The 11965-nt window shown below is 46.8% G+C and overlaps 1 protein-coding gene across 1 annotated transcript in view; it reads left to right on the top strand.

Annotated features, from left to right (window-relative positions):
* The first annotated feature begins 5558 nt into the window (after positions 1–5558).
* STRC (stereocilin) overlaps positions 5559–11965 on the top strand; it is a 15452-nt gene continuing 9045 nt past the window's right edge. Inside the window, exons 1-11 of the mRNA XM_011355166.2 lie at positions 5559–5604; positions 5912–6697; positions 6786–6810; positions 7557–8811; positions 9773–9835; positions 9933–10043; positions 10214–10380; positions 10573–10759; positions 10897–11012; positions 11276–11408; positions 11765–11947. Of these exons, the coding sequence (XP_011353468.1) occupies positions 5559–5604; positions 5912–6697; positions 6786–6810; positions 7557–8811; positions 9773–9835; positions 9933–10043; positions 10214–10380; positions 10573–10759; positions 10897–11012; positions 11276–11408; positions 11765–11947 (3072 nt within the window). The remainder of the gene's footprint in view (positions 5605–5911; positions 6698–6785; positions 6811–7556; positions 8812–9772; positions 9836–9932; positions 10044–10213; positions 10381–10572; positions 10760–10896; positions 11013–11275; positions 11409–11764; positions 11948–11965) is intronic.

The raw sequence follows: 11965 nt of genomic DNA, 5'->3' as shown, positions 1-11965 counted from the left end.
TGGGTGCATCTGATGTTTTCTATGATTATACTGATATTATGATTTTTTAGAAGAATACCATGAGGTGAAGTGCCCTTCTCAGCACATCCTATCAGGAGCTGTATAATAGTGATGTATCTTATAACTGGTGATGTTAACACTGATCTCTTCGTTGAGGTGATGTCACCCAGGTTTCTCCACTGTGAAGTTAACTATTTTCCCTTTATAATTAATAAATACTTGGGAGGAGATACTGTCAGGTTATGCAAATATCATGTTTCTCCTTAAACTTTTCCCCACTAATTTTAGCATTCATTGGGGGATCTGGTTTGTAGTAATTACTACTGTAGTGTTCTATTTCTTTAATTCCTCTCACATATTTATTAATTGGAATTCTTTTGTAAAGAATTATCCCTTCTCTGAAGTGAACAGTCTTTGAGTAGAAGCTGCAAACTCATCACCATGTAGAGATTGTAGCCCCTATAATACAGGCCAGGGACGTGTGAGGTAGAATAAATTTATTTAACAAATCCTTTGTTTAATATTACGTGCTGGAAACTTAGGGTATAACAGTGTGTAGTCTCTGCTTGAGAGCTTATAGTCTAGTCTGCTGTAAGATGATACTTACATTTCTGTATTGAAGACTAGTTAGATAGAGTCCCCTGAGTAGCATATGACCCCACAAAAGCCTTTCTAGGACCAACTAAGAATACTCATCTGACTGACTTATTTCCCTATTTTTCATCCCCTCTTCAGTGAGGACAAACTGGGCCTCCTGCCCTCAATGTCTGTGTCTATCCTTCAACACCTCTAACAATAGGTCTTCACTGCTTTTCTTCCTCCTCTCAAATCTCACACAAGTTTCTCTTATTGGCCAACCATAACATGGAACCACGCAGGGAAGGGAATTCTGGGAAATTCATTCAAGTTTAGCTAAACCAACAAAGTTCAAAACCACCACAGCTCATTTTGACCATTGCACCTTCATTGCAGTATTCTCCTTTGGTTTCATGACACCATGCTCTTTAAGTGTTTCATTGGATTGCTTTCCTTCCACTTTTTTTGCTAGCCATCTTCTTCCCAAGCTTTAAATGTGTGGTCCTCAACCATTTTTGTTCATATTCTACAAACTTTCTCTAACTAGTTTCACCCACTTTTATGGTTTCAACTACTATCTACACCCTAACGACTTCCAATTCCATTTGCAGCCTAGACTTCTCTTAGAAACAACAGGGGAAAATACTCAGTTGTCTGCCTTCAGGTACTTCATTTGAAATATGCCTAAAATGGAACTCATTACCATTTCTTGGAACCTGCTCTTCCTTTTCTAATCCCAATGAGGACTGACAAGTAATTGGGAGAATCCTCAATCATCCCCTCCCTACTTAACTCAATGAGTTCTATATTTTTTTCTGAAGGCCTTTCATTTAGGATACTGCTTGTACGATCTTTTATAAATTAAATTTATTGCTGTGACATTGGTTAATAAAATAATATAAGTTTCAAGAGTACAGTTAAATTTCCTTCTGTTACCATATATTTGACCCATTTACCCCTATCTACCTCCCTCTCTCCCTCTGGTAATCACTAAACTGTTGTCCATGTCCATGAGTCTCTGTTGGTTTGTCTTATTCCTGTGTTGCTTTCAGTTTTATATCCCACATATAAGTAAAATCATATGGTTCTCAACTTTTTCTATCTGGCTGATATTTTTGCATCGATTAAGGATTTTTTAGTTACAAAAAAATTTATTAATATTTAGAAACATTTAGTGAATCTATACAAGTACCTGGTATATCATAAGCACTTTATAATACAAGGGAATAAACATAATTCAGTGATAGGTAATATTTATTTTATAGATGAGTGAATTACAGAAATTTCTCCTGATTATACAACTAATAAATGATAAAATAGGAACCTAGACTTCAGAGGTCTAATATCAAAATACAAACATAATTTAAAAGTTTCTTAATCAGGAGAGTCAAAACCTATACTGCAAGAACAAATTAACCCTGAAACCTCAGTGGTTAACACAAGAAAGTTTTATTTCTCACTCATGAAGATTTCAGTACTTGTTGGGCAACTCTTCAAGGCAGCTACCGTTGAATCTTGTTATTCTCAGCATTATGTTCTATAAAGTTGCTGCAAACACTGAGTTAGCAAATACTGAACCATTGCTCCTAGGGGAAATGCAGGGTTAGGTTTCTGTGAGCCTCTTGTCACAGCTGTTTCATCAACTGATGGGCACATAACCTTGTTTTATATATTGTGTTTTATGTAAAGTGTTTCTGTTTAAAGATACCTTATTTAATATATGTTGTTAATTCCTTAGCATTGACCTCTTTGTCAATAGCAACATAACTCATGCCAGAATGAAGCTTATCTAACACATGTATTTTCTCCCTGAGGCATATCACAGCCTTCCTGTGCTTATTAACACTATACAGCACTTTAGCACTCAGTGTGAGGGCCGTTTTAATTTAACAGTTTGATTTTATTTTCCTCTTCTATATATTGTTAAAATTTATATTTTTTTATGGTGACATGGTTAATGAAATCTGGTAAATTTCAGCTGTACATTTTAACAGTAAGACATATATATATATTTACATTGTATGTTTACCTCCCAAAGTTAGATTTCTTTCTGTCACCACATATTTGACCTCTTTTACCCCAACTACCTCCCCCCATCCCCATGAGGGCCATTTTAAGACTGAAATCACCAAAAAATAGTGCAAAAATTGTGAAACTAACTAGACCATGAAAAGGACACTTATTTACAGTATGAGAAGAAGAGGGAGTATCACCTTATTTGACCTCAACATGGGCAACTAAAATTTTTTGCCACTCTGTGCATATCTATGAATAATTGTGAAAATAACACAAACACTGATTTTCAGGTCACAAATTTTGGTAGGTGAATTCACAAATACAGAACTCATAATGAGACTCAACTAAATGCTGTGTGATATTTTGCAACTTCAACCTACTTGGCCGTGTGACACTGTATCTCAACATGCAGTTTCTAGGTTCCTTCAACAAGGATGAGATGGCTGAAGGGTCATTTGCTAGCTCTTAAATTCTTTGGTCATTCATTATCTATTGGCAGGAACTAATCACTTGACTCCACCTAACTGTAAGAGATCTGGGAAATATGGGGAATACTCAGTTATCTAATGAGCACTATATATTTCAATTACAAAAGGCAAACCAAGAAAAATAATTGTATTTTACAAAGGGAGGCGTCTGTTCTTGTCAGACAGAGAGTACCCTGTGGGAAGTTTGGGGGAGTGGGGATGTTTCAGATTTCTTACCTCCTTTGGCTCCACCCAAATATCTTTATTAAAATTGCCAGACCACAGAGCATTCCAGTCATCCCATCAACATTATCTGCTCACTTCAGCAAGACATGTGATTAATTTCTTGTTCTAGGCCCCTGTAATTTCAGTTTGTTGTTTCAGTTTTTCTCTCTCTTCATTTGATCATCCTAGATTGGAACTTATCTCACTCATATTAGACCTTATCAAGCTATAAGCTTGGTATATTCGCTATAAACCCAGAGCACTTCACCCTCACTTGGTACAGAGTCTGAATCCTTGGCAACAACAGGATTGCTTAACCAACCGCTTGCTACACCATTATGTAGACCGCCGAGAATTTCCCAGCCTAGGTTGAGGGAGTCCTCACTGTTCCTCTCTCTGCTTGACTCAGGTAGTTCCAATATTGTTCTAAAGGTCTATCTCTCAAGACACTACTTGTTGGTAATAATTTCTTTATTAATTAGGACTCTTAAGTTTCAAATAAAAGAATTCATATTGAGCTAGTCTAATAATAATAGCAGCAGTAAAATTTAGTGCATGTTTATTCTGGATCACATGGTAGGTGCTTACTCTTTGTTGAATGAATGCCAGACACTATGTGAAGCACTTTGAATGCATTATCTAATTTATTCCTCACAGCAACTCTATACTAGATTTCTCCTTTTGACAGAAAAGAACACTGTGACACAGAGAGGGTTAGAAACTACCCAGGACACACAGCTAATAAATATTGGAGCCAGGATTTGAATTCAGACCATCTCATTTTTTTGCTACGGTATTAGGGGGGAAAAAAGGAAAATTTATTATAAGGTTTTTATAGAATCAAGGGCAGAAATTCAGGTGGATTACAGGATGGGCTGGAACTAGGAGCTAGAAAGCTGTTGGGACCCCAGGTCATGTTCTTCCTCTGATTTTTCTCTCTGCTTTTCAGACTAGATGTGATACGTTTCATGGGCAAAGGGAAAATATTGGTAAAGTCATGCAATTGGTCTCAAGTTTTGACTCACCTTGGAAAACCCCAGCACTGCCCACAACTCCTTTTGTGGATTGGGTCAACCATTCTGTTTCTTTGGAAGTTAATTTCCTTATTTATAAAACGAGAAGTTTTTACTGGAGGATTCCTCAGATTCCTTCTAGCTCTAAAATTCTATGCTCCTAAGTGAACCTTCTAGGGCAGAAATGCATTAATAATGGATTTGAAGTTGTGGGTTTGGGGAATAGAGTAGAGGAAGGTTCTAAGGAAAGAGGGACTGAATAATGGTTTGAGTAGGGCCTCAGGATTGAATTACTGTTGAGAGCTGGTATCAGGTAAAGACTTTTGGGGATATAGAAATGGGGGAACAGAAAAGACTTCTCATCCTGACTAGACTAGATTATTTTGAATGAGCTCTCTCTCATCTATAAGCAGATATTGCACGCTCTCTCTCTGTCTCTGTCTGTCTGTCTGTCTGTCTCTCTGTTTGTGTGTGTTGTGGGGAAAAGATAGCCCCTTTGCATAGTGGTTTAATCTGGTTTATCTCTTTTCTCAGCCCCCAAATTTTTATAGGGCTTTCACTTAGGTCACAGTAAGAAAGCAAGCGGGCAAACCCAAATATTTGAGTAGCCTAATGAGCAAGTCACACCTGAATGGGTCTGTTTCTTATCCATAACATGACCTGTTTGATCTATGTGATCTCTGAAGTCCCGCCCAGCTCTTAACATTTTCTGGTTCTGGAGACTAAATCAAAAGCAGCTCTCCTCTTCCTGAATGCTCTATCCTTTGACCAGAACTTTATCTTCATTCCTCTTCTCTGTTTATATGTGGCTGCCTAGTTTCTTTCTCCTGGGACCCCTTTCTTCTTTGAAACTACTTGCTTTTTAGCTCCTTTGTACCCTCTTTATTTTCTTATATTTTTCTGCAGAGCCCCCAGATTATACCCTGGGTCTCTGGTTCTCCATCTCCATGTCTGCCTATTCCTATTTGCATACTGGTTCCTAACTGAAGCTATCCCCTTAGGTTCCTCCAAGGGTCCCCTGGGATCCCCTATCATTCGTCCCTCTCACAGAGACACACCTTTCTCCAAAGCCAAAGGATCAGGTATTCAGTGGCTCAGGTGACAAACCTGCTGTCAGGTTACAGATATTGTTTCCTGAAAGACCACACTACAGTGTCAGTGGAGACTCGGGCTGCCTGCGGTGCCCTGCCCTTACTTGGCTATCCCACGCAAGGTGAGAATAACCAGAATTCACCTCTAGTACCAGTGCTCACCCGGAAACATGGCTCTGAGCCTCTGGCCCCTACTGCTGCTGCTGTCCTGTGCAGGTGAGAGGAACAGTGAGCAGGGCTGGGAATAAAGGGAATGGTTGCTGGAAAGAGACTTAAGAATGTAGGGATTAACTGGTTAGGCAAAAGATAAAGATACAAGGAAGAGGGACAGGGACTGGAGCTAAGGGAGAAAATGAGAGTTAAGGAAGTAGGCCAAGACTTATTGTAGGCTGATGAAAGGGACTCAGCTCCCCAACACCTTCACCTCATCTTTAGATCCAGGCCAGGACTAGGCTCCAGGACAGGGCTGAGTTTGGGTTCTAGGTTCTTCCCCTCTAGTGATCTCTGGTTTCTCTCCTTGCAGTGACTCTGGCCCCTACTGGGCCTCAGTCCCTGGACCCTGGTCTCTCCCTCCTGAAGTCATTGCTCTCCACTCTGGACCAGGCTCCCTGGGGGTCCCTCAGCCGCTCACGATTCTCTGCATTCCTGGCCAACATTTCTTCTTCCTTTGAGCCTGGGAGAATGGGGGAGGGACCGGTGGGAGAGCCCCCACCTCTCCAGCCCCCTGCCCTCCGGCTCCACGATTTCCTAGTGACACTGAGAGGCAGCCCTGACTGGGAGCCAATGCTAGGGCTGTTAGGGGATGTGCTGGCACTACTGGGACAGGAGCAGACCCCCCGGGACTTCCTGGGGCACCAGGCAGGTGTGCTGGGTGGACTCGCAGAGGTGCTGCTGGGAGCCTTAGTTCCTGGGGGACCGGCTACTCCTACCCGGCCCCCATGCACCCGTGATGGGCCCTCCGACTGTGTCCTGGTGGCTGACTGGTTGCCTTCTCTGCTGCTGCTATTAGAAGGCACACGCTGGCAGGCCCTGGTGCAGGTGCAGCCCAGTGTGGACCCTACCAATGCCACAGGCCTTGATGGGAGGGAGCCAGCCCCCCACTTTTTGCAAGGTCTGTTGGGTTTGCTCAGCCCAGTGGGGGAGCTGGGCTCTGAGGAGGCTCTTTGGGGAGGTCTGCTGCGCACAGTGGGGGCCCCCCTCTATGCTGCTTTCCAGGAGGGGCTGCTCCGTGTCACTGACTCCCTACAGGATGAGGTCTTTTCCATTCTGGGGCAACCAGAGCCTGATGCCAATGGGCAGTGCCAGGGAGGTGAGTGTTGCGGGGTTGGGGCTGGGCTATGACAAGGCAAGAAGGGGTGAGATTGAGGTAGTCCTCTTCCTCACTCTTTCTCTCCTAGGCAACCTACAGCAGCTGCTCTTATGGTAAGTAACAAGAGAAGAGTTCTGGGGTTTGGGCATGGGAAGTTGTTAGCTTCCAGAGCAGAAGAAAAAACTGACAGGAGTGTGGTTTGATAGTTTTGGAGTGCAATAGTTTGGGCTTGTGTCCCAGCTCTGCCTCTTCCTAGCCATGTGACTTGGGGCAGGTTACAGTCTCATTCGGTGCCTCAGTTTCCCCAATTGTAAAATATAGATAATATTAGCTACTGCAGAGTTGTTGCAAGGAATTAAATGAGTTGATACTGTATGTGTAAACCACATTGAACTGCGCCTGGCACACAGTGCTTAATAAATGTTAGCTAATAAAGATAGGAAGTGGAAAGAAAGGGCAAGACCAGATTACTGTACCCCTTACTATTTCAGTACACCAGTGCCAGAGACAGTTAGACATATTCAGTTGCTGGGCAGATTTCCTGATACAAGGCCAACCAAGGATTGTATTTAAGCTACCTAAAAGCATATGAAGAAAGGAGAAAGAAAGGGGCCAGGAGCATAGAAGGGACTCCAACTGGGTTGTTTCTAGGTGATTTTGCACCTCGGCAGGACAGGCCTCTTTCCCTTTCCCCCATCCCAGCATTTAAACCAGTAACACCTACACTCCCAGGGAGCTCACTTTTGGAAAAGCCTATGCTTACCACCACCCCTTGCAGGGCTCTGGGCCAGGGTCAGACTCTTCTACTGGAGGAAATATAAACTGACCAGATCCTGCCTGCTCCTCCCTCTGCACCCAGGGGCGTCCGGCACAACCTTTCATGGGATGTCCAGGCGCTGGGCTTTCTGTCCGGATCACCACCCCCACCTCCTGCCCTCCTCCACTGCCTAAACAAGGGTGTGCCTCTGCCCAGGGCTTCCCAGCCCTCAGCCCACAGCAGCGGTCGCCAACAGCGAGCCATCTCTGTGGAAGCTCTCTGCGAGAACCATTCAGGCCCAGCACCACCTTACAGCATTTCCAACTTCTCCATCCACTTGCTCTGCCAGCATGCTAGGCCTGCTACCCCACAGCCCCCTCCCAGCACCACTGCCATCTGCCAGACAGCTGTGTGGTATGCAGTCTCATGGGCACCAGGTGCCCAAGGCTGGCTACAGGCCTGCCATGACCAATTTCCTGATCAGTTCCTGGAGGCAATCTGTAGCAACCTTTCCTTTTCAGCCCTGTCTGGCCCCAACCGCCGCCTGATAAAGCAGCTCTGTGCTGGTCTGCTTCCACCCCCAACCAGCTGCCCTGAAGGCCTGCCCCCTGTTCCCCTCACCCCAGAGATATTCTGGGGCTGCTTCTTGGAGAATGAGACTTTATGGGCCCAGCGGCTGTGTGGGGAGGCGAGTCTGCAGGCTGTGCCCCCCAGCAATCAGGCCTGGGTTCAGCACGTGTGCCAGGGCCCCACCCCAGATGTCACCGCTTTCCCACCCTGCCACATTGGACCCTGTGGGGAACGCTGTCCAGATGGAGGCAGTTTCCTGATGATGGTCTGTATCAATGACACTATGTATGAGGCCCTGGTGCCCTTCTGGCCCTGGCTAGCAGGCCAGTGCAGAATAAGTCGTGGGGGAAATGACACTTGTTTCCTAGAGGGGCTACTGGGCCCTCTTCTGCCCTCTCTGCCACCACTGGGACCATCCCCACTCTGCCTGGCCCCAGGGCCCTTCCTGCTTGGCATGCTATCCCAGTTGCCACGCTGTCAGTCCTCTGTGCCGGTCCTTGCCCACCCCACACGCCTACACTATCTCCTCCGTCTGTTAACCTTCGTCCTGGGTCCAGGAGCTGGAGGGACTGAAACCCGGGGGATGCTGGGTCAGGCCCTGCTGCTCTCCAGTCTCCCAGACAACTGCTCCTTCTGGGATGCCTTCCACCCGGAGGGCCGGCGCAGTGTGCTGCAGACAGTTGGGGAATACCTGGAACAAGAGGAGCAGCAGACCGCACTGGGCTTTGAACTCACTGACAGCCCCAGCTCTGGTGTAAGCAAGATGGAGCTGCTGGCCTGCTTCAGCGTGAGTGATCTGCCAAGGTGAAAGCTCCTAGAACAGAGGGATGGGCCCCCCCGGGGAATTTTCTAATCCTGAGAGGCAGTAGTATAGCGCAGTGTTTTAAGCACACAGCTCTGGAGTCAGACAGCCTTGAGTTCATTTTTAAGTTCTGTGATCATCCTTGGGCAAGTTATTTAACCATTCTGAGCAACATTTTTTCCCATCTATAAATGAGAGAGAATACTGGTGTTACTCTTTTAAGGTGGCTGTATGGATTACATGAGATAATACATGCTGTGGGCTTAACACAGCTCATGGTATAGAAACATGTAATAAATGTTATGTCACATCAGTCTTTCTGATTATTTGACTCTCCCCCTTTCTGCTCCAGAAAAGAAAGGGATCAAGTTAGAAGGCTCTAATTCTGTCCCTACAGAGTGAGAATTGGAAGCTGGCAAAATATAGGAAGATAAAGTAGAACTGAGAAAAATTCAAGGGGAGTATGAATCAGAAGACTTGGATTCTAGGTTCAGTTATGCCACAAATTAGTGTAGTCTTGGGCCAGTAATTTAATTTAGATTTTTTGGGCTTCAGTTTCTTCTCTGTAGCATGAAGGGGCTAGGATATGTAAATATCATACCTTATTCAATGAGTGCCTGTTATGTATATGGCACTTGCTAGGTTCTGTTAGGACCCATCTTTCTCAAGCCCAGGGATCAGTGAAGTGGAATTAGGTAGACTTGTAGTAATTTGGTTCAGATCTACAAGTATTTATTGAGCCAATTATGGGCCTGGCATGGAAGAGGATAAAGGAGAAGTTAGAGACATGGTCCTTGACCTAAAGGAGTTTAATATCTGAGGAGATGCACATACTAGCTTCAGATGAAGAACAAGCATCCTAGCAAGTGGAGCTGGAGTGCCTGAGGAAGCTGCAGGAGGGACAGAGAAGACAGCTCTCTTGGCATCTTGTCTGTCTCCCCACCAGCCTGTGCTGTGGGATCTGCTCCAGAGGGAGAAGAGTGTTTGGGCCCTGCAGATTCTAGTGCAGGTAACAGATGGAGGGGCACATGGGTGGACTGGGTGACAGCTATGGCCTGAGGTCCCTGCCCAGAGAGGCCTTACTCACCATGACTTCCTACTCCCAGGCATACCTGCACATGCCTCCAGAAAATCTCCAGCAACTGGTGCTTTCAGCAGAGAAGGAGGCTGCTCAGGGCTTCTTGACACTCATGCACCGTTCCTGGGCCAAGCTGCAGGTGGGCATAGAGGGAGAGGGGAACAGGATGAAGGGAGAAGTCGAGGAATCAAGAGCATCCGGAACCTGGTGTGCAGAGGGCTTGCCCCAGTGGAATGAGGAACTCAAGAGAGGAGACGACAAGAGTACTGAGCATCTCCAGAACCAGCATCCATTCCTGTGCCCCCACAGGTACCACCATCTGAGGAGCAGGCCCTGGGTCGCCTGACAGCCTTACTGCTCCAGCGTTACCCACGTCTCACCTCCCAGCTCTTCATTGACCTGTCACCACTCATCCCCTTCTTGGCTGTCTCCGACCTAATGCGCTTCCCACCATCCCTGTTGGCCAATGACAGTGTGTAAGGCTCTCTCACACTCCTCCTGATCCTGTCAGGGTCAGGCCAACCCCACTGGCCTAGAACACCTCCTTCCAGAGCTCCTCTCTGTTAAAACTAGGGAGAATCTCCAGTCTGTCCATGACAATGCAGCTGCAGAGAACCAGGGCACAGTTTGGAACAGGGCTGAGGGTTAAGACTCATTACTCTCCCTAGCCTGGCTGCTATCCGGGATTACAGCCCAGAAATGAGGCCTGAACAGAAGGAGGCTCTGGCAAGGCGACTGCTGGCCCCTGAGCTATTTGGGGAAGTGCCCGCCTGGCCCCAGGAACTGCTGTGGGCTGTGCTGCCTCTGCTTCCCCACCTTCCTCTAGAGAACTTCCTACAGCTCAGCCCTCACCAGGTATGAGAATCATCTGTTTTACTTGACTAGGCCTTCTTCTATTGGTGGGACAGGAGTCAGAGGCATGTCTACTAGTCAGCCCCTCCTTGCAAGTGTCCCACAGTGACCCCAACACGAGTGGACCCTCTGCATCTCAGATCCAGGCCCTAGAGGATAGCTGGCCAGCGGCAGGTCTTGGGCCGGGACATGCCCGGCATGTGCTGCGCAGCCTGGTGAACCAGAGTGTCCAGGATGGAGAGGAGCAGGTGCGCAGGTGAGTGGTCATGGGATCAGTGATCGTGGCCAGAGTGAGAAAGAGGCAGGTATAGCTGCTGTGATGGGTTGGGGTCCTCAAAAAGATGGGGCATTGGCCCTGGGCAGTGTAGGGCTCCGAGAGAGGGCTCTCTGTGACACTCTCCTAGTTTTATGGCATTTCCTAGTTCAGTGGTCAGAGTGCCTACTCCATGTACTCATGTGGTCCCTGCCTTAGTATCAGCCTCAGTGACCACATGAAGGCCAGCTTCGTGCCCTCTTCAGGCTGGGGTCCCTTGCCTGTTTCCTGAGCCCTGAGGAGCTGCAGAGCCTGGTACCCTTGAATGATCCGATGGGGCCAGTAGAACGGGGGCTGCTGGAATGTGCGGCCAACGGGACCCTCAGCCCACAAGGACGGGTGAGCCCTTTGACACTGGCCCACCAGACTCCAGGATTTCTCTGGGTCTGTGTTGAGATTTTGCCCAGTCATCTCAACCAAGCTTGAACACAGTGTTGCCAGCCCTCTCCCATCCTCTGCCACCTCCATTTCTACTCCATGACCATTCTTATCTATTGCCACCTATTCCTAACCTTATCCCATCTGGCTATGACACTTCAAACATACCCTTTGACATCCTGAACCCAATCTGCTCCTGTCCCATCCTTGGTTCCAAGCCCTAGCCCAGGCCTTGGGAAATCCAGATGTGGGATTAGAGAAGAGATTTAAGGTTTGCTTGTCTTTTCTCTCCAGTCCCAAACCTTGCTTGGTTACAGGTGGCATATGAACTTCTGGGGGTGTTGCGCTCATCTGGAGGAGCTGTGATGAGCCCTCGGGAGCTGCGAGTCTGGGCCCCTCTCTTCCCTCAGCTGGGCCTCCGCTTCCTGCAAGAGCTGTCAGAGCCCCAGCTTAGAGCCATGCTTCCTGCCCTGCAGGGAACCAGTGTCACACCTGCCCAGGTGGGCCTGTCTCATTCC

This window comes from Pteropus vampyrus, unplaced genomic scaffold (assembly GCF_000151845.1).
Source record: "Pteropus vampyrus isolate Shadow unplaced genomic scaffold, Pvam_2.0 Scaffold19, whole genome shotgun sequence".
NCBI classification, from domain to species: Eukaryota; Metazoa; Chordata; class Mammalia; order Chiroptera; family Pteropodidae; genus Pteropus; species Pteropus vampyrus.
The sequence above is the reverse complement of the archived record's forward strand: the minus strand, read 5'-3'. Positions and strand labels throughout refer to the sequence as shown.